The 23,697-nt window shown below is 38.9% G+C and overlaps 1 protein-coding gene across 4 annotated transcripts in view; it reads left to right on the forward strand.

Annotated features, from left to right (window-relative positions):
- The window catches only part of CLCN5 (chloride voltage-gated channel 5), a 184,397-nt gene that overhangs the window by 122,727 nt on the left and 37,973 nt on the right, over positions 1–23,697 (forward strand). For 3 of the 4 annotated variants that reach the window (XR_007148968.1, XM_047844093.1, XM_047844096.1), the window contains exon 3: positions 8,275–8,421. Coding sequence is in view for 2 of the 4 variants with exons in the window: in XM_047844093.1 (XP_047700049.1) it covers positions 8,275–8,421 (147 nt within the window). In the remaining 2 variants the exon portion in view is untranslated. Of the gene's footprint in view, positions 1–8,274; positions 8,422–23,265; positions 23,434–23,697 lie in introns of those variants that run through there. The other variant, XM_047844095.1, reaches the window with a different exon arrangement.

Here is a 23,697-nt window from a genome sequence, read left to right on the forward strand (position 1 = left end):
TAACTTATATTTCTGAGAGAGAGAGAGACAGAGCATGCACGGGGGAGGGACAGAGAGAGACAGAGACAGAGACAGAGAGACAGAATCTGAAGCACGCTCCAGGCTCTGAGCTGTCAGCACAGAGCCCAATGCGAGGCTCCAACTCATGAACCATGACATCATGACCTGAGCCAAAGTCAGATGCTTAACTGACTGAGCCACCCAGGTGCCCCTAGGATTGTGTTAATGTTTTATTTTTAATAACATGATAATACTTGTAGCTTGGTAGATTCTATAATGCCTCTCAAGTTTTTCTTCCTCTTGCATTTTTTCTTTTCCACTTTGGCAGCATCTGGCATATATTACACAACATGCCATGTGCAGGTCAACAGATATTTTTGTGGAGTAAAAATAAGAAATAAGAAAGTGTATTGCTTCTTTGTGCTTGTTAGCTTTGGAATGTGTGATATACTTTTATATATTCATTGAAGGGCCATATGTATTAGCCCACCCATTGGTTTACACATTTGTTTTTTCCAAGTGGGTTAATTGAGATGGAAATATTAATTTATATAAACCAACATATGTCTCTGTCACTAGTAAAACAAGATGTCAGTATGGTATACCATAAACTAGTACCATCCCCTGCCACACACACCTGGCTCTTTCAGTACAGCCTTCAGAAATATGTAGCCCTCCTCCTTCCCAAATCCCCTACATTTAAACAGGAAGTAGCGAACTACCTTCCTAGCCCTTTACCCCTCTGTCTTCCAGCCCACTGCTGCTGTATGTACCTCTTAAAATCATGTTTTTATCATGTTGCTCCTCAAAAACCATAGTGACCCCATTGACTTACCAGGTCCTTCATGATGTATCTCCATCCATTTGCTCACAAACAGCTACCCTGTCTTCTAGGCAAGCACAAATGCCAGCCTCATTCTCATCTCAAGCCTTTGATCATTTTTTTCCTGGGCCTGGAATACCCTCTCTCCTCCATGAAGCCTTCTCTGGCTTACAGTCTCCTCTCCCTTTTCTGAATGCCAATTGTACTTTCATTCTAGCAGTTTAGCACTTAGCTATGGTGCAAATTGCATTATGTGAAAGTTTTCTCCCCAACTATATCATAAATTCCTTGAGAGTATTGAAAAGGTAACTAATGTTTTTTTTGTATCCCCAGTTCCCTACCATCACAGTGCAAGGCATAGATTTATTGAGGACCAGCCATATAAATATGTTGGTTGGCCATTAACTCTTCCTCCCCAACTGGAATCCTCCTTAGTAAGGATTTATTGAACACCTACTCTGGAACAACACTAGAGTTGCTGGGACAACAGAAATGAGAAGGGCTTGGTGTAGTCACAAGACTTAAGTGGTAGAGATTATGTAATTAACATAGATACCTCAACAAAGGAGGTGTTGAGGGAAAAGCCTATTTGAGCTGGTCCTAGATGGATTGAATGGGATTTAATCAGGCTGAAAAGAGGATGGAGGACTGGATGGGATTCCAGATAGAGTATCTGGCTTAAGCAAAGGCATGGGGGTGTAAAAGTGGCTTATATGGAGTATAATAAATTTGTGGCAGAGGATACGTCTGTCTGGGTAGATGGGATCTAAATTTGATAGGGCTCAGAATGCCTTGCAGAGAAATTTAAACTTGACCCTATAGACACATGTACCCCAATGTTTATAGCAGCGCTTTCAACAATAGCCAAATTATGGAAAGAGCCTAAATGCCTGTCAACTGATGAATGGATAAACACAATGGACCTGTTTATATACACAATGGAATACCACTTGGCAATGAGAAAGAATGAAATCCTGCCATTTGCAGCAACGTGGATGGAACTAGAAGGTATTATGCTGAGTGAAATAAGTCAGTCAGAGAAGGGCAGATATCATATGTTTTCACTCATATGTGGATCTTGAGAAACTTAACCGAAGACCATGGGGGAAGGGAAGAGGAAAAAATAGTTACAAACAGAGAGGGAGGGAGGCAAACCACAAGACTCTTAAATACAGATAACAAACTGAGGGTGGGTGGGGGGTGGGGGAGAGGGAAAATGGGTAATGGGCATTGAGGAGGGCACTTGTTGGGATGAGCACTGGGTGTTGTATGGAAACCAATTTTTTTTTTTTATATTTAGTCATACCTAGTTAGGTATATATTTTTAATTTTTTTTCAATATATGAAATTTATTGTCAAATTGGTTTCCATACAACACCCAGTGCTCATCCCAAAAGGTGCCCTCCTCAATACCCATCAGCCACCCTCCCCTCCCTCCCACCCCCCATCAACCCTCAGTTTGTTCTCAGTTTTTAAGAGTCTCTTATGCTTTGGCAACTTAACATAAACCCATGGGGGAGGGGAAGGAAAAAAAGAAAAAAAAAAGAGTTTAGAGTGGGAGAGAGCCAAAGCATAAGAGACTCTTACGTAAACCAATTTGACAATAAATTATATTAAAAAATAAACTTGACCCTATAGGCATTGGGGAACCAGCTTTATTATTTTAAGCAAGAAAGTGGCAGAACGCACTAAAAGTGCCTTTAAGCTGAAAGTGTGAAGCTGTGTAACACAAATATCAACCAAACATTTCTCCTTAATTGCCCTCCTCCCCAACCCTCCATTATATGACAAGCCCTATATGCAATCTACTAATTGGGATAATAAATAAAATCTCCTTACTTTGTTCCTGCCCTACCCTAAATTCTGGCTGATCTCAGGTTTGTGGCCATCTAGAGGTTTGATTTATTCCAGACGTGCCATTTTCTGGACTGACATGTCATAGTGAAGTCACAAACTTGTGGAAAGACCACTGGGCTTGGAGTTTAACTGCATGTGGGTTTGAATCTCAACTGTAAGGAATTTATTTCCTCATTATTCTGCTGCTTTAACTTTTTTTTCTCTTGAACTTTTTTTAAAGTTTATTTTATTTGAGAGAGGGAGAGAGGAAGGGGGAGAGAGAGAGAGAGAGAGAGAGCGAGCGAGCAAGAGAGAATCCCAAGCAGGCTCCACACTGTCAGCTCAGAGCCCAACAGGGAGCTTGAACCCACAAACCATGATATCATGACCTGAGCTGAAATCAAGAGTCGGATGCTTAAACAAGTGAGCCACCTAGGCGCCCCTCTCTTGAAGTTTTTTTTTTTTAATGCTTACTCATTTTTTGAGATATAAAGAGTGTGAGTAGGGGAGGGGCAGAGAGAAAGGGAGAGACACAGAATTGGAAGCAGGCTCCAGGCTCTGAACTGTCAGCACAGAGCCAGACGCAGGGTTGGAACCCACGAACTGTGAGATCATGACCTGAGCTGAAGTTGGACACTTGGCCGAATGAGCCACCCAGGAGCCCCTTGAAGTTTTTTATATCTGCAAAATAAAACCAATGGCTCTACCAGAATGGATTATCCATAGGCAAGTATCACTTTTGAGTTTTAGTAATTGTGCTTATTTCCTTTGTTGAACTCCTATTTTTAGCATCTGTTTTGCTTGACTTGCTACTTCTAATTTTCTTTTGTTGACCCTTTATTCCTATGTACTTATTAAGGAAGCACTTTATAACCCAAACAGTGAAGCAGATAGCTGCTCCAGGAAATGTTTAGAATGAGGCAGCTCAATTTAGCTGGATTCTTCTGTGTCAGTGGGTTACAGGAAGGAGTTTGTAAGGTCCCTATGGGTAAACTGAAAAGTTTTCCAGCTTCTCCTTTGTGAGTCTTCATCCTGTAGTGTCATCATTTTGTTTTAATGAATTCCCAGAACAATAGGTACACCCATCTGAAAATATGACTACAGGACATATTCCAAATCCAGACATAAATTATTTTTGGACTCCCTATACTTTTTCTTCCTATGATTTTTGTGGCTAATGTAGAGTTGCTGGCACTATGTATTTTACCTCATTTCCTGAATGAAACATGTAAGCAGTGGAGAGAGAGGGAAAGGATTCTGCATCATTTTGTAACTTTTCTTGATTTTTTTCAGTGCTAGTCACTGTATGGACTTCATGGGAATTTAATAAATTTAAACAGAAAGAAAACCTCTTGAGTTGTGCTACCATATTGGCCTGAGTTCTTCTCATAAGCTAAAATGATGCTTGTTTTCAGCTAAGATTTCTAGAAATCAGAATACCTACTCTTGAGATAAAGTGCTTTTGGTGGGTTTGTTGAATGTAGTAAATCCAGAACTAGACAAATATTAACTACAAATATGGACTCTGATGCCAACCTGCATTTTAGAAGGAAAGTTGAGGTGGAGGGTGAGGGCAGGGAACATGTCTTGTGTGGATTTTGTGATTTGCATTTAAGTTGATGTTGTTTCTGCTGTATTTTTAATTTTCATCCTGTTGAGTTTGAAGTAGCAACAGAAGTGTCAGGGTAGAGTTCTTGGGAATTCAGGACTAGAGCTTGAGGTAGAGATAAGAGCTAGAGTTAGTAGGCTTTTTTAAAGAATCAAATAAAATAAATCAGATTAAGGTGGAGAAGGATCTGTGATCTCAGCCAGATACAGAGCAAAGTATAGGGGCTCTTTTTCTTCTTAAATAAAAAGTAAAACACTTATTCCTGGATGACACGAGGGAAGACCGAAGTTGAGGATTTCCTCTGTGTTGTCAGTAGTAGGAAAAAAACTGCTAAGGATCCTGTGGTGGGTCAGTTTCCCTAGAAGCAGAAACTGAGACAAGGCATTCTGTGTAAGCATGTTGTTGTGGGAATGCTCAAAGAAGGGGAATGAAGGAAACAGGTAGAGCAGGGGAAGGGGAAAGAGTCCAGTGAGGATGAAGGATTGGCGAGCAGCAGTGAAGGAGCTCAGCTAAGGCCATAGAACATGGATTCTTAGTACCCTAGTACCTATTTGATCCACATAACAAAGTTAGAATTTGTGTAGCTAAGGAAATGGTTTCATGATCAGTCATTTTGTACATTATTAGTACCTTTGCATAAATGACCCTACCTTCTCTACTTGACCATTTGTCACCACACAAGCATGGCAATGTGTGGAGAACTTACTGTTCCTGTATGTACAGACTTCAAGCTGTTTGTGCATATTAAGGGAGGAGACTGGGAATGCATTTGTTTTCTTTATATTTGTTCTTATCCATAAGTGATGGCAAGTTTCCCTTGGGATATCTGTTCTCTTGGTTTCAACCAACACCTTGATGTTGATAACTCTCAAATCTTTGTCTCTCAATCTTCATCTCATCTGACCATCTCGCATCATATTTGTGTCTGTCCCATGATGATTTGTACACAATAGGTGGCTCATAAATGTCACTCACACTTCAGTCAAGCTGGTCTCTATTACACATGAGGTATTAGGAAGTTGAACACATGATTTAGAGCTTAACTTTTTAAAAAATATTAACTGGGAAAATAGCCTCTCTGAGTTTGTTTCCTTGGGTGCACTAGGAGTGATAATGCCACAGCATAGGAACATTGGAAAAGTTAAGTGAAAGAATTCAGTTTAAGCACATAGCCCAATGCCTAAAAATTGATAAGTACCTGGTAAATGTTGGTTCTTTATCCTTTTCGCTCAATGTTTAAAATATTTAATTTATCTGTTCCAATTTTCCAGCCCTATTGCTTAATTTATCCCATCTGATTTTTCCACATTCATTACACATAATTCAGATAACCTAAAGTAAGAAGTTTCTTAAAAGAATTGGAATACCTCAAAAGGAATATTGTTTGCCAAATCCAAAAGAACTATGCTGACTATGATTTTGGATCAAGATCTCATCAAAAAAATGGGAGGAGGGGGCAGGGCTAGGTGAAGTAAAGTTGACTCTAATGTTTTTTAAAATCAACATACTAAAATTTTTTGAGTAAAATTTATAATCTGAAGATTCACATTTAGGGTGTAGGAAATGTTTAATCTTTAATATTACATTCTTCAGCAGAGAACAACATTAAATGACATAACATGCCTCTTCATTTCTGAGCATCTGCATTGTGTTATGAGCTCTGGGAGAATCAGAGCCATAAGATAATGTTTCTCTACTCCTAAATGGACAGAACATTTCTCAGTAGTGATGTCTAGTTTTTATTTCCATTGATTACTTGTGAACTCCCATGAGTTTTGTACACCTATCCTCATTTGGTCTGCTCTTTTGCATGGTTCTCAAAAAACTGCTATCGGCAGTTATAGCAGATATCAACTGCTATCAACTACATGGTAAGGGTAGAGGAACATTACATCTGAGGGGTAATTGAATATACTAAATGGTTTGCATGTCTATATTGTCCAAGTAAGAACATGAAAGAAAACATAAGAATAAGTGGTAACCCTGATTAGACATTTTTCCAAAGAAGACCTACAGATGGCCAACAGACATATGAAAAGATGCTCAACATCACTGATCATCACGGAAATGCAAATCAAAACCACAATGAGATATTACATCACATCACTCAGAATGTCTAGTATCAAAAAGGCAAGAAATAATAAGTGTGGAGAGGATGTGGAGAAAAGGGAACTCTAGTGCACTATTGGTGGGAATGTAAATTGGTGCAGTCACTGTGGAAAACAGTATGGGCGTTCCTTAATTAAAAATAGGAATAACATATAATCCAGTAATTCCAATATTGGGTATTTACTTAAAGAAAATGAAAACACTAATTTGAAAAAGCTATATGTACCCCTATGTTTATTGCAGTATTATTTACAGTAGCTAAGATATGGAAGCAACCCAAGTGTCCATTGACAGATGAATGGATAAAGAAGATGTGGTATATATACATAATGGAATATTATTCAGCCATAACAAATAATGAGCTCTTGCCATTTCAACAACATGGATGGACCTAGAGGATATTCTGCTAAGTGAAATAAGACAGAGAAAGACAAATACCATATTATTTGTCTTATGTGTGGAATCTAAAAAACAAAAACAGACTCAAATAAAAAAACAGATGGTTGCCAGAAGGGACGAGGGTTGGGCAAGATAGGTGAAGGGGATTAAGAGGTACAAACTTCCAGTTATACAGTAAATAAGTCACAGAGATAGAAGGTACGGCATAGGTAATAGCGTCAATAATATTGTAATAATGTTGTATGGTGATAGTGACTACACTCATTTGGTGAGCACTGAATGATGTATAGAATTGTTGAATCACTGTGTTGTACACCTGAAACTAATATAACATTGTATGTCAACTATATTCAACAATAAAAAAAAAAATAGAATAAGAAGTAACTCAATGGGAATGCAAGCTGGTGCAGCCACTCTGGAAAACAGTATGGAGGCTCCTCAAAAAACTAAAAATAGAACTACCCTACGACCCAGCAATTTCACTACTAGGCATTTATCCATGGGATACAGGGGTGCTGTTTCGAAGGGACACATGCTCCACCATGTTAATAGCAGCACTATCAACAATAGCCAAAGTATGGAAAGAGCCCAAATGTCCATTGATGGATGAATGGATAAAGAAGATGTGGTATATATATACAATGGAGTATTACTTGGCAATCAAAAAGAATGAAATCGTGCCATTTGCAATTACTTGGATGGAACTGGAGGGTATTATGCTAAGCGAAATTAGTCCATCAGAGAAAGACAAATATCATAAGACTTCACTCATATGAGGACTTTAAGAGACAAAACAGATGAATGTAAGGGAACGGAAACAATATAAAAACAGGGAGGGGGACAAAACATAAGATACTCGTAAATATGGAGAACAAACAGGGTTACTGGAAGGGTTGAGGGATAGGCTAAATGGGTAAGGGGCACTAAGGAATCTACTCCTGAAATCATTGTTGCACTATATGCTAACTAATTTGGATGTAAATTTTTTTTAAAAAATTAAAAGAAATAAAAAGAAGTAACGCAAAAGGTGGAAACTAACTAAATGTCCATCAACTGAATAATGGATAAACAAAATATGGTAATCCATACGATGGTATTATTCAGTCTGAAAATGAAATAAAGTACTGATACATGCCAGAACATGGATGAGCCTTCAAAACATTATAAGTGAAAGAAGCCAGACACAAAAAGCCACAATTTATATATGATTATATGAAATACCTGGAATTGGCAGATCATTGAGACAGAAAGAGAATAGCAATTGTAAGGGGTTGGGGGTTAGGAGGGAGTTATGTTTACTGGGTACAGAGTTTCTGTTTGTGATGATGAAGAATTTCTGGAAATAGAGTGATAATTGCAAAACATTGTAAATGAAGCTACTGAATTGTCTAGTTTCAAATGGTTGAAATGATAAATTTTATGTGTAGTTGCCACAATGAAAAAAAAAGATAAGCTTGAAGGTCATTGTAATGAGCCTCTTGTTTTTCTTTCTGCACAGGGGCCATGGATAACAGAGGCTTTCAGCAGGGGAGTTTCAATAGCTTCCGGAGCAGCTCCAGTGATGAAGACTTGATGGACATACCAGGGACAGCTATGGATTTTTCCATGAGAGATGATGTTCCTCCCTTAGATGGGGAAATAGAAGGTATCATTACTGTTGATGACAGTTTTTCTTTTTAAAAATTATTTTTAATGTACATACAGTAAAATTTATTTTCTGGTACAATCTTAAGAGTTTTAACACATGCATAGATTTTTGTAACCACCACCACTGACAGGATACAGAACAGTTCAGCACCCTCAAAGAATTCCCTCCTTCCCCTTTGCAGCCAGACTTCTTCCACCCCCAATCCCTGGTAACCACTGATCTTTCTCTGTTCCTGTATTTTTGTTTTTTCTTTTCTAGAATGTCATGCATGGAGTCACATAGTATGTCACCTTTGAGACTGACTTCGCTACTCAGCTTAAGGCCTTGGAGATTAATTAAAGTTGTTCATTCCTTTTTTCTTGCTCAGTAGTGTAGCCTGAAGTGGGATCACTGGGTCATGTGGTAAATGTATGTTGAACTTTATAAGAAACTGCCAAACCATTTTCCAGAGTAGCTGTAACCATTTTATATCTGAACTAGCTGTGTAATGAGAGTTCCACTTGTTCCCCATCTTCAACAGCTCTTGGTATTTCCAGTAATTTTTATTTTAGCCATTCTAATAGGTGTTATCCCATCATGGTTTTATTTTAATTTCCCTAATGACTTCTGATATGGAACATCCTTTCATGCGCTTATTTGCTAACCTCATATCCTGTTTGATGAAGTGTCTGTTCAAATCTGTTCCCTCTTTGGGACACCTGGGTGGCTCACTTGGATGACCCACTGACTTCAGCTCAGGTCATGATCTCACAGTTCATACGTTCGAGCCCCACGTTGGGCTCTGTGCTGGCAGCTCAGAGCCTGGAGTGTGCTTCCGATCTTGTGTCTTCCTCTCTCTCTGCCCCTCCCCCTGCTTGCAGTCTGCTCTCTCTTTGTCTCAAAAATAAATAAACATTAAAAAATTTTTTTTTAAAAATCTGTTCCCTCTTTCATAATTGGGTTTTTATTATCGGGCATGCATTCATATAATAAGAATTCCCTTCATCTATTATTTGGTTAGCCAGTCCCATCATTCTTTTTGATAACTCCATATAATTTCATGATAGAGCTGCCAGAATTTACTTAATCAAGTTTCTATTGATGCACATTTCCGTTGTTTTCAATCTTTTGCTATTACAAACAATACTGCAGTGTGTGTGTGTTTATTCTTTAAGTATATTAGAGCATTTCTGTAGCATGAGTGTGTGAGTGCTATTTGACCACAGCCTTGCTGGTGCTGAATAGTCAAATTCTTTTTTCACCTTTACAATAGGATAGGCAAAATACATAAATAAAGAAATATTCATTATTGTTTTAATTTTTACTTTTTTAAATTAGTGAAGTTGAACATATTTTTGTAGGTTTACTAACCCCTTAAATTTCTTTTTCTGGAAGTTTCCTGTTTATATGATGTTTATATTTTTCTGATAGGCTGATTATCTTTTCTTAAGTTTTTCTAGGAGCCCTTCATATATTATTATTATGTTTCATCTAATGTAGGTTGAGTGTATCTTTTTCCATTTCTGGTTTTGTTTAAATTTTTTTTAAATCTACAAATATTAAAATTTTTACATAGCCAGATATATCACCCTTTTCTTTTGTGACTTCTGAGTTTCTTGTTGTAATTATAATGGACTTTAATTAATAAATATAATATAATAAATCTATATAATTCCGTAAAACTACTGTCTGATTCTTTAACTGATTGGGATTGCCATTCTCAGCGTAAAGTCAGAGGACAAGAAACTACTGTCAGAATTTATTATTTAGCAAATTTGTATAAGAGGCATATGACATTACAGAAACTTTGCTAGGTTCTGGGAATTAGCAAAGATTTAAGGCACCATCCCTGCCTTCATAAAGTTGATTCTAGCTGACTAAGCAAACATTAAGTACTTATGATAATACCTACCTCTTAGAGTTCTTTTCAGGATTAAATGAAATAGTAACATAAAGTGCTTATAATAGTACCTGGCATGGAGCTAATGCTCAATAAAATGTTAGCTGTAATTATTATTATTGTTATTTTATTTCTGTTATAAGCCTATATTATAAGTGTTATAACTCTTATAAGAACTTAGCAGAAGCATCCTGTATGTTTGTGTGTGTCTAGGATTGGAAAAGTTTTCACAGAAAAGGTGTGTTTGAGAAGGGCCTTGAAATATAAGTTATTTGGTAGGAAGAAGAGCATTCCAGATAGGAAGCAAGCTTTTATAGAGATATCAGCAAACACATGATACAGAGGTATAAATAAGCAAAATATAAGCCCAAATAAATAAAGTGGGGCCTTGAATGTCATGCTAGGAAGTTTGAATTAACCTTATTGTCACTGTGAGGACAAACTCCTCCACCCATTCATTCAACAAATACTTTTTGAATACCTGCTATGAAGCAGGCACTTTTATAGGCAGTGGAGATACAGTGGTGGGATTAACATAGATAAGATCCACATTGATCTGAAATTTAAATCTAGTCAGGTAAATGAGTAAGGGAATAGACTACTTAGTTAAGTATCCATTATAATTAGTATGAGGATGGAAAGAAAGTGAAGGACAATAGATGGTAACTGAGGAATACTACTTTAGAAAGGTAAAGAAGTTAGAAAGGTCAGGGAAGGCCTTTCCAAGGAGGTGACCAATTTGGGAAGAACATACCAGTAAGAAATTGTGTAGTAAAGGTGCCTCAAGACAGTAACAGTAGAAGAGAGCCCTTGAATTTATTTTATTTTATTAAAAAAATTTTTTTAACATTTATTTTTTGAGAGACAGAGTGTGAGCGAGGGAGAGGTAGAGAGGAAGTCATAGATTCTGAAACAGGCTCCAGGCACTAAGTCCCATGCGGGGCTTGAACTCACAAACCATGAGATCATGACCTGAACCGAAGTCTGTCACTCAACCGACTGAGTGACCCAGGCACCCCATAGACAGCCCCTGAATTTAAATTTCATAAAAGAAAGGTACTCATGGTTTGATATTTAATGGTTTTTCATATTTGCCTATTTCTGTGAAAGGGACTTGTATTTGTATATCACTTCCACTTATGTGTAGTTAAAACCCTCGTGAGTCAGTTATGACAACTACTAGCCCAAGTGAAGTGGTCAGTCCATAAACTGAAGCTGGTCACATCTTTTTGGGGGGGAGTGGGGGAAGATAAGTATTTTTCTCAATTGTCATTTTTTTATTATTACTTTTTAATATAATTTATTGTCAAATTGGAAGCTGGCCACTTCTAATAAGCCTTCTGGCTAATCCAGATTATTGCTTCTGATTGAAAATAATACCATATAGCATCCATATCACCAAAGTGCTTTTTGTGTTCACATTGCTCTCAATAAATGATGGAGGCAAGTGAGTGTCTATTATTCCTATTTAATAGACATGAAAGCTGAGGCGGGCAAGATTTTGACATTGCTTGTGACTATAGAATGTGTTTTTCCAGGAGTAGTCCTTCACCACTTCTCATTTGCCTGTACAGGAGAATTACTGCTTGTGATTTACAAGGTCTGACCATAAAGCGACAAAGGTGTTTTCTATGAGCCACACACAAAAATCAGTCCATTTACTGTCTTCTGTAGTGATATCATTTTCTTGCATAGCTTTTTAATTGTTCTTATTTTATTTAATGTTTTCACATGTGGTTTCCTAACATACACAACAACAACAACAGAAAAAAAGGTCATAAAGTCCTTGATGTCAGTGGTGAGACTGTGCATAAACTACTAACATTTTGTACCAGGCACAATAGCACGTACTAAAAAGATTAGTTAAAAGGAGCTTGAAAGGCAGTAGAAGTGGTTCTTGTTTTCCAGATGGCTAGAGGGATTGATTTATGAGGAATGAGTAAATAAATTATGCATGGCGTGGTTAAATGCATCTGAGGTAGTATTATAGCAGTCTGTAAATGAGAAGAAACATAAACATGGAGGTCTCAAAGAAGGGGAGAGGGAGGAAAAGAGGAAAAAGGGTTTAAGTAATAAGAAAAACTTCAGAGCTGTTCTCATAGTCCATCTGTTCTCACTTGCCTGCCTCTGCAGCCTGGATGTTATGGTCGGCAATTCATTCATTCAGCCATTCAATTATTCAGTATTTATGGAACACCCAGATAGGAATGCAGCGCTGTGCAGTTTTAGTAATGCTTATCAGTTCCCTTGTTTCCCTCACCCCCTTGTCTTTCTACCTCACATGCCTGGCTACTCCTCTCTGACTGAGTGAGGACACAGGTAAAGGCACAGACGCATGAGAGAGCCTTTTCTAATCATGAAACAGAGTCTTGCGCATCTGAGTTCTGAGGCTCCCGGGACAGAATGACTGACAGTTGGAGCAGGAGGGAGGATAGCAGGGGATAGGGCGGGAGATCTAGTTAGAAATCTGGGTGATATCTAGACTGTCTGTGCTTCTGGACCTTTTCTTGTAACCAAGGAGTCATCAAATAATTTAAAAGCAGAGGAATGATATGATCAGAGTGGTGCTTTAGGGAATTTATGGCTGTGTGGAGGATGGATTCAGGGGAGGAGTGGGTTGGAGACTGAAAGACCAGTTAAACTGTTATTTTTTTAAAAAAAAAAATCTATGTAAAAGATCAAAAGGCCTGTATTAAGACAACAGGAATGGAGAGGAAGGAATAACTTTTGGAGGAATTTCAAAAGGGGGCTTGGTAGGTCCAATTAGATATGGGGAATAACCTAGAAGAGTCACAGATGACTTCAAAGCCCAGGTGGAGTATGAGGGCAGGCCGAGTCCCCCTCGTGTGGGGGAACATGCCCACACCACCCCTGCAAGCCTCGGCATAACCTCCCAATGTCCCAGGGAAGGAAAAATGTCATTTACGTTTTTTTAAAAAAAAATTAATGTTTATTTTTAAGAGAGAGAGAGTGCATGCGAGCGAATGTGAGCGGGGGAAGGGCAGAGAGAGAGGGAGACACGGAACCCAAAGCAGGATCCAAGCTATCAGCACAGAGCCCAACACGGGGCTTGAACCCATGCACGAACTGCAAGATCACGACCTGAGCTGTAGTCGGACATGTAACCAACTGAGTCAGGCAGGCACCCTAGAAAAGTGTCTTTTAAAATGAAACACATGGCAGTGTGTGAAATCCACCAGGTAAGCTGTGAAACAGTTGCATTTGTTCTGCCCTGCTGCAAGGAAAGATTATAATATTCCTCCAGAAAGAAATGGAAAACATCTTGGGCTCTGGCTCATGGGCAAACCTGTCAGCACTTCAGTTGACTCAAGCAATTGTGTGGATGGCACAGGGAGAATAAGTAAAGAGAATTTGGGATCTATCACCCTCATAATGCTATAACTTGCCTAAACACTTAGCCTGGGAGAATAGCAATTGTCACTGCTGCTTTTTGAGCTGGAAAAAAAAAAGTGGCCTGTATCCAAAGCTCCATGGGGCACATAAACCACACCAGTTTTATATGCTGAAGCCTCCAAATGAGGCTTATTATGATGTCCACAGGCTTTACAGGCTTCCTTTAGGGTACTTGATAGGAAAATACCTAGTCAGATTTTAGAACCTGTGTCGCTTTATCTCTCCCCATTTATTTACTGGTATTTGTGTCTTATCTAAAATACATGCTTTATGCAGATACACAGTTTTTACCTAATGTCCCATCCAGGATTCCACATTGCATTTAGTCTTTATGTCTCTTTGGTCTCCTCTTGGCTGTGATGGCTTCTTAGACTTCCTTTGTTTTTGATGACCTTGACAGCTGTTTTTTCAGTAGCCTTTAAATTTCATTGCATACCTGTGTCCTTTTTTCCCCAGTTTCAGTGAGAGATAATTGATAGACATCACTATGTAAGTTTAAGGCTTACAGCATCATGGTTTGATTTATGTGTACTGTGAAATGATTACCACAGTGGGTTTAGTTAAAATCCATCATCTCATATAGATACAATCAAAAGAAAACGACATCTCCTTGGGATGAGAACTCTTAGGATTTACTCTTAACAACTGTCCTATATATCATACAGCAGTGTTAACTGTTAGCGGTAGTCCATCATGTTGTACATTATATCTTATTTGTTATAACTGTAAGTTTATACCTTTTTGACCACCTTTCTCCAGCTCTCCATCCTCCTACCCACTGCCTCTGGTAATCACACCTCTGATCTCTTTTTCTATGAGTTCTTTCTTTCTTTTTTTTTTTTACATTCCCCATGTAAGTGAGATCACAAAGTATTCGTCTTTCTCTGTCTGACTTATTTCACTTAGCATAATGCCCCCAGTGTCCATCCATGCTGTCACAAATGGCAACATTTCCTCGTTTTTAAAGGCTAAATAATACTCTATTGTGTATGTATATACCACAATTTCTTTATGCATTCATCATCGATGGGCACTTAGGCTGCTTCTATGTCTTGACTATTAGAAACAATGCTGCAGTGAACATGAGAATGCAGATATCTTTTCGAGTTAGCCATTTTGTATTCCCATCAGGAACAAATGAAGAGTTCCTGTTCCTCCAGATCCTTGTGAATGATTGTATTGTCAGCGTTTTAGATTTTAGCCATTCTAATAGGTGTGTAGTGGTATCTCATTGAATTTGCACTTTCCTGATGACATAGGATGTTAAGCATTTTTACATTTACTCTTTGCCGTCTGTGTATCTTTGGTGAGGCCTAGATGTTTCTATTTAGACCTTTCTTCTTTTCTAATATAGGTGCTTAATGCTGTGAATTTCTCTCTCAGCACTATTTTGGCTGCATCCTACAGATTTTTATATCTTATATTTTCATTTTCATTTACTTCAAAATAGTTTTTAATTTGTCTTGAGACTTCTTTGGCCCATGGGTTACTTAGAAGGGCGTTGTTTAATTTCCAGATATTTGGGCAGTTTCCAGCTATTGCTCTGATTGGTTTCTAGTTTAATTCCATTGTGGATTTATGGAAAATGGCTAGGAGTTGGGCTGTTTAATTTGGGGCTGTTTAAAGTGTAACTGTTTGTGCCAGAGAGTTAAAATTTTGTAGTGTCCTTGTTTTGGTGTCACCTCCTGGTTCTGAGTTTTCTGTAAGTGCAGCTTGTTGAGAGAGATTCTGTGGCGTGTAGTTCTCTCAGCTACCATCTATTGCCATTATACTGGAGCCACTGGTGTGGTGGTAAGGTATGGGAGCAGGTCATTTTATAATTTTCTGTGAAATCTCGGTGTCTGCTGGGCCTGTATCTTGTGGCTGTGACCTTCACAAGGTTTAGTCCAGTGGTATAGTTTTTGTTTTCCCTGCCCCATACTTCTGTTCAGACCACAGCATTCACCATCCATTTCCTGGAAGCCCAGGCCCTTGTTGACTGTTCTTTTTTTGTTTCCTTTGGGTGAGATGAGAAGGCTGGCCTGGTGGTGTCTGCTGGAGTGAAAGGAATGCCCTTCCCCCAGCAGGGATGAGGCTCAGGCAAAGTATTTCCCCCTGGAGCATAGTCCTTTGGTGTAGAGAAAGCTCTGGGGTATTTCACAATGATTACTCTTCCCCTCCCCTTGTCAGAGCCAGGAAGGGATATTTCTCTTATCTTCCCTATGAGAACTTGGTTGGGTTCCCGGAGGTAGAGCCCACAGAAGGGTAAGCCTCAGAGGTTTCTCATGCTCACGCAAGTCTACACACTCAGCATTTCAGCCGTTCCTCAAAGTTGCCATTCAAGTGTCCCTGCCAGTTTATGTTCCCATTGGTTTCTACTTCAGGTAAGCAGATCTCTTAGTGTGTTTTTGGAGAAACCTGTCTCTTCAGACTTGGGTGTTTTGGTGGCAGTTTCCCCTACAACCTTAGTTCTCAGAAGGGGCCATGACTTTGCAGTTTGTCCATTTTTTTCTTGTTTTAAGGGTGGGAGTGACAGATCCTAAGCTTTTTACTTGCCAGAGCTGAATCTGGAAGCTCCCCCCACCCACCGTTTTTCTCAATTAGTGAAACCACTTTGGTCCCCTCTTGAAGGGAAAAAAATTTCAGAGACCCTTTGGCAGTACTATAATCCAGAGTGGATTATTTTTAACCTTACTTTGTTCTGATTTATAACATGGGGTAAAAGGGTTGCTGTAACATCTTAGGAGTGTTTTTGGGGTCTGTGGCTAGCAGGTACTCCACAGATACTGTGGCCATGTTGGTACAGCTATAGTTAGCCATATGCCAGAAGTGATGGGTCCCAGGTTGTAGTATACTTCACAGGTGAGCTTCTTTCTTTTCTAGGGATTGTAGTGCCATTTTATGATCCTGCCAGAAGAATGAAATCAAAATACCATTTGGAATTCCTCAAAGCTTAAGAAGTGTTCTCAAAAGTCATTCAGTACAATGTATTAGTGACCAAAAAAATCATTGCTAAAATGATAGAGTATCAGAGTTGGAAGGGACCTTAAAAATCATACTTGCTAATCTTCCCTCATTTTACAGACAACCTGAAACCTGAAACCCACAGAGATTAAGGCAATTGCCCAAAGTGATACAACTAGTGATTTGTGGAGTAGGGTTAGAATCTGTACCTTCTCACTGCTGGACAACAGGGCTAATGGCAAAGACTTTCTTTGCATTGTCTTTCATTTAACAACTTTGTAAGCCATCTTCCTCACGGTGTTTTCCTCCTGGTGTTCTCCAGAAACTGTCACCTGCTTTGTTTCTAAATACTCCAGTGATCTGCCTCTCAGAATGAAAGTTTGCCCATTGCAATGTCCGGTCTCTACTCTTCTGGCTGTGTTCTCATTCTTTTTCTTTTTAGCCATCACTATGTAACACAGAGATACACCTCACTATTGAAGATTCCAACAACACATGTGTATATAAAATGTGAAAGGCTCCCCTATACTAAGCATTCCAGAGATAACCCCTCAAACTAATTCAATGTGACCCTGTCAATGCTTTTTCTATCCAGTTAACGCATAAGCACACAATTTAAAAAAATTCTACTTAATGATTCTGTGACTTTTTTCACATAATGTGTTTGAGAGACTTTGCTATTTCAGTACACATCAGTTTACTCCTTCCCGTGAGCTATTCCCCCCTTACCAGACTCCTTCACTGTTGTCAGGTTTTCACTACTACTAACAGTGCTGCAGTGAATAACACACATACATTAGTGTGTACAGGTACCAGTGTTTCTTTGAGAGCAGTTCCTAGATTTTATATATCTAACTCATTATTTCTGTCCATGACATCACATTATTTCCATGAGTCCAAGACGAATCTCCTAATTGGTATTTCTTCTTGAAGCTTTTGACCCTGCCAAAGAATAATTGCTAATCTCTTGTCCCCAACTTCGTTTTGGAGATTAATAGGTAGAAACCAATGCAGACTCGGTAGAGAAGAACTGGAGAACTGCTGCTTATAGAACAATAATTACAAGTTATTACACAGGATTGTGCTACCCAGCGGGTTATGCATTTTAGGGCAGCGTCTCCCTACCCATTACATTCCCCAGTCCTTTTGTCAATCCCATAAATGTGTAAATTTGAAAAGGAAAGAGTGAAGAGCGAGTAATAGAGCTGAGGGATGTTTTCTTTATATCGACAACCCCCTCAGCAACTTTGTCAAATCCAGCCCCTCTATTTCCAGTTCTACATTAATTTTAGTGGCATTCTAGTCCAGCAAGAGTCTGCAGATACCAAGCCATAATCCACATGCTATTTTTCCTAATTTTTGTTATGTCTGGTAGTTAGCACCCTGGTTCCAGTGGTAAAGAAGGTGGGTTGCATTCAGAACTTCCAGATTAGAGCAGATGCTGGGAGTAGGAGGCATAAAAGGGACACCCCGAAGCAAATGTCTACAACCCAGTGGGGATAGAGCTGTATCCGTTGGGAAACGAGTCCAAAGGTGGTCTTAGAATCTAGATTCATGCTTGGCTCTTAAGTCTTTTTCCCTATCCCTTGCTGCCATGCCCCATCTTCCTGTATACTTCTCAGAATCCTCAAACTTAGTTTTGTAGATTTGCAGTTTTTGCAGTCCTGCATCTCTCACCACCCCTCATACTGTCTAGCTTTCAGCAGAGTTGAGATAGAGAGGTTCCTCTTAGTTGTCCTTCCTACTTCTTAGACAACTTTAAGTTGTCTTTCTTTCTGCAAACAGAAACCAAAGCAGTCAGTCCTTAAATGAAATGTGTGCAAAACAACACAGGCACTGACGAGTGATATTGGATGTCTGATGCAGTGCTTGGCAATATCCTGCAGCGTCCTGATGTTTCAGCTGATGAATCAGGGGAACATTCAGGAGCTTCTAGGGGATGGTTGGCAGGGGGAAGAGGCCACAGGAAAAAGGAGTTATTTATCTATAGCTCTGGAAGCATTTCAGTATTTAACAACCAATATGGCTGTACAGATGTGTATCAATGGATAGTTTCCTTGAACATGTGTCCCAGAGACCAAACTAAGACAGTATTTTAAAGCATAGCATGGTCCTGCGGTACTTCCCAGGGCTAAGATGGGAGAGCTGCCCCACCAACATTTGCTTTTCAGCTACTGGGTTTGAGTAAGTTTGAAAGCAAAATAGAAGCAAAATGGAGGCACAAGTTCATAGAAAGGCCCTAATTATTGGGGTTTCAGCTGTAATGTAGTCTCAAACATAGAGATGAATGTAATGTATAAGTGTTCATAACTCTCTGGGAGATCTAGAGTGGATGAACTAATACAAGAAAGGGTAGAGGGTGCAGGTATGGAAGTGAGAAAAGGCATACATTAGGCTCTTAGTACTTGCTGTTGAATGAAGGTAAATTTTAAAAAACCGCTGGATGAATATCTGCTGATGTATGCTAGGTAGAGTGTTGAAGTTCTTGTAGATGTCCTTTCAGCCTTGCAAACATACAACATATCCCTGTAAAAACTGAAATACATTTTTTAAAAAATTGGACTATTTTCAGGTCCTGTGATACGTACCAACAGCCTTGCCTCATTTCTTTGAGTGTTTCTTTAGGCCGCTTTCTTTAGGCACAATAAGTGTGCCCTCCTGCAGCTGCGCTACTACTAAAGCAGTATTTCAGGGTCTGTGCACGAGGTTTCTCTCTATCCTCTTTCCCCTTGTGTTTTTGTTAGTGTTTAACTCATTCACTTAATCGGTTACTGTTAAGCCCCCCAGGTAAATTTCTAATGGCATATTGGTTAGGGGTTGAAACAAACATTATTCTCAAATTGGAATTTCTTTTCTTGTTTTTTAAGGGGTTGCCTAGTTTTAAGCGTCATGTGAGTTTTAGAAAAAAAAAACCCAACCAACTGTACAGTAGTTTCCATAAAGGGAAATGAACTAAATGCATTCATTTATTATGCCTCCTCATCCAAGCAATGTGCTTCTAAAGACCCATTGTTAAGTTTTTAGACCTAAGTGTAACCTATGGGGAGAGGTGTTTAAACATTGACTTTTTTCTGACTGGTTTTCTGGGTATTTTCCTCAGACTCAAGCAGCACAAATTACCCTTTGGGGGCTTTTAAAAAATTATTCAAATTGAGATCTAATTGTACTTTAACTTGAATCATTTTCCTATCAGAGTATTAAATTGTTTTTAAATTTTTTTTTCAACGTTTATTTATTTTTGGGACAGAGAGAGACAGAGCATGAACAGGGGAAGGGCAGAGAGAGAGGGAGACACAGAATCGGAAACAGGCTCCAGGCTCTGAGCCATCAGCCCAGAGCCCGACGCGGGGCTCGAACTCACGGACCGCGAGATCGTGACCTGGTTGAAGTCGGACGCTTAACCGACTGCGCCACCCAGGCGCCCCAAGAGTATTAAATTATTTTATATGTAACTTAGAGCACATGATGCCTTCAAAACTTACTCAAGTTAAGTTTTATCTTTATCTTTTTTTTTTTTTTTTTTTTTTTTTTTTTGGTATGGAGGCAAAACTCTAGACTTACTTAAGTACCTCAATATGACATGTTGCATCCTTGTTCAATTTCACTCTTCCTTCCTTGGCAGAGAATTTACACACCAGAAGCTTAACTCTTAATACACTGGTTTTGAAAAGCCTTTTTGGGGGCGCCTGGGTGGCTCAGTTGGTTAAGGGGCCGACTTCAGCTCAGGTCATGATCTCACGGTCGGTGGGTTCAAGCCCCGCGTCGGGCTCTGTGCTGACAGCTCAGAGCCTGGAGCCTGTTTCAGATTCTGTGTCTCCCTCTCTCTCTGACCCTCCCCTGTTCACGCTCTGTCTCTCCCTGTCTCAAAAATAAATAAATGTTAAAAAAATAAATAAATAAAAATAAAAAAAAGAAAGAGTGCAAACAATTTAATCCCTCTCATTGATGAAACCTAAAATAGCTTTAATATCATTGTTATTATTATATGCTAAAATATTTTATTTTTCCTATTATAAAAATTATGATGGATATTTAAAAAATCCTGGCCTATGTTTGTGCCAAATGCCCATTAAGTGGTCTTTCTATACTGAAAGTTTTAAAAACCAACGAATAGAACACCGTATGTTAACTACACTGTAATTAAAATAATAAAAAAAAAAAAAAAACAGGGGCACCTGGGTGGCTCAGTCGGTTGAGCATCCGACTTCAGCTCAGGTCATGATCTCCCAGTTGTGGGTTTGAGCTCCATGTCGGCCTCTGTGCTGACAGCTCAGGGCCTGGAGCCTGCTTCAGATTCGGTGTTTCCCTCCCTTTCTGCCCCTCTGTGGCTCGTGCTCCATCTCTCTCTCTCTCTTTCATAAATAGATAAACATTAAAAAATATTTTTTTAATAAATTAAAAACAAAACAACATTGCAGGAGCCACTGACACTTTTGAAATCAGAAGATGATCTGATCAGCTCTGTGTCCCAGAAAGATAACTCTGTTGTCACCAAATGTTAACCCTATTATTGTGTTTTTACCATAGGCTGCATTAAAAACTGGTCAGCATTTCTTTACCTTATTTTCACAGTAATATTAATTGAACCTACACCTGGCAGTCTGTATAACAAACATATGCTAGAAATTACAAATTTGGCAGAAAAGGGAATTGTAATTAAATATCATTTTAGTACAAGGACTGCATCATAGCTACCAAACCTAGTTTTCAAGGGAAATAAATTTACATGGAATAATAAAGTCACTCCCCTAGAAGCTGTGATGTAACATTTGAAAAATACATGAACTTACATCAGTTATTAGCATGGTACCAGTTCTACCATCCAGTCATTGTACATTGAGGAACTATACATTTTTTAAATACCAAAAAATATAGTATCTTGAAGTGTAAAATAATCTAGTAAGATAATGTAAATCTTATCAGATAATGTAAGTGAATTATGCAGGTGCCTTCAGAAACTATATGTAGGATTCTATTTAATAAAGAATGACTTTGAGGGTCGCCTAGATGGCTTAGTCGGTTATGCATCTGACTCGATTTCAGCTCAGGTCTCTATCTCAGAGTCTTGAGTTCAAGCCCTGCATTGGGCTCTACGCTGGACACGAAGCCTAGTTAAACAAACAAACAAACATAAATAAATAAAATAAAGGATGACTTTGAAGGAGGCTTATGAGTTTGGGCATACAATTCTCTTTGAGTAAGATATACACACTTGTCTAAAAGTACAGCTCTATAACATAATTACACTTAAGCCACAAATAGCTTTTGATTTTTAAGCTTTGTAGTTCATTGCCACAACACCATCAGTTGCCACTTCATTTTAATTCTTCTCATTAATGCTAGTTTAGTTCATCAAGGGACTGAGATGTCATGATAATGACAGACGAGACTGAAAGCATACAGATTTCACGAAGTTCCTCACATTTTGTAAGGTTTTGTTGTAATAACATTTCAGGATGCTTTGGGCCCTAAGAATTGATGAGAATGATCACAGCATTTGAAGCCCTCCATTTAGGTCTGATTATTGGAGCACACTGACTGGATTAATGTTTAACAGCGGCTGTCCTGCAGATTCACTAAGGAAGTTGAGAGACGGTGATTTCATTCTTCTTTACTCGACCAGCCTTGTTGCACAGTTAATTAAGACCTGCTGAAGAATAGCCTTAGGAATAGGGCCTGGGAAGGGAAAGCCTTTTAAATAATGCAAATAGAAGAGTGAATTTATTTTCACAGCTGAAATAGCTGGTTTTCCCCAGTTTGGATTAGTGAGATCAGATTTGATGTTGCTGGCTGGGTAGAGAACTAATATAAAGAAACAACTCCTTTTCTGGACCGTAATCTGAGTTTTAAGTTACTACGTGCTATTAAAGAGCTGAGCTTGTAGAGTACATTCACATGCAGTTCCATATTTCATAATTTTCTGTAATTATCATATATACATAGACATATAACACATGTGTACAGTTTAAAGAATGATTATAATATGAACTCTCAGTTAACCACCGATCAGATAAAGAAAAATTACCAGCATTCCAGGAGCCCCACCTTCACCATGTGCTCTATCCAGATGGTGACCTCTTCTCTCCTCTGGGTAGCTACTGTCTTTACTTTTGTCATTTTCTTGCTTCTCTTTGTAATGTAGCAACTTATATTTGTATCATAACACGCTATAGTTTAGGTTTGCCTGGTTTTGAACTTATATGAATAGAATTATGTTATGTGCTCTCGTGTCTGGTATCTTTCAGTGTTACACGTCTGAGATTTTCTCTGTGTTTTTGCCATCCAGTGAAATTTCTTTAAAAAGCCTTTTCTATATTTGATCCTCTCCCTTTTTTACTTAGGATCCCTCTAAATGCTTTCAGTTATTCCTCCTTTGCCTTCTTGGATTTTCTGCTAAATAAGGTCTAAAGACTCAGTTGTCTGGACCCCAGTTTTGTGAACATATCCGACTGACCCAGTTTGATGGCATTCGTTTAGATGAGACTACATCTTTAAGGCTTCTGTGCTCGGTTAAAAATCTTCCTTTCTCCAAGCTGGTCCAAGGGTCTGGTCACGTGACGCCACCAGTGACATCACATTCTGACCGCGGGGAACACTGGTGGTTCTTTAGGTGGCGTTTGTTCCTGTGAAAGGCAGAGAACGCAGCAAGTGCCCTTCTAAAGCAGTTCATACCGGGGCTCCTTCTGTAAAAGCTCCTCAACCTAAATGACCAAATGCTGGCTGCCAAAGTTATTTCTTCCTTGAGGCAGAAAAAAAGAAAGCTGTGATTGAAGGTAAGCAGACTTGAGCCCAGCCAAGGACCGAAGTGTGACCCCAGGGAGAAGGGGATCTGGAGAATCACAAGCAGTCTGTTGTTGGCTTCTAATCACTGCCTGCTGTTTCAGAGCTGCCTGACAATTTGCGTTTCTAACAGGAGACTATCTACAAAGGAGGAGGATGCAGTGCTCATGTTACCTAGTGATGTAATAGGATTCTTTCTTTCCTGTTAGGAAGCTGTTGCAGCTCTTCATTTTGTCTTAATATCCTTAGAGCTGGGG

Source organism: Prionailurus viverrinus, chromosome X (assembly GCF_022837055.1).
Source record: "Prionailurus viverrinus isolate Anna chromosome X, UM_Priviv_1.0, whole genome shotgun sequence".
NCBI lineage: Eukaryota > Metazoa > Chordata > Mammalia > Carnivora > Felidae > Prionailurus > Prionailurus viverrinus.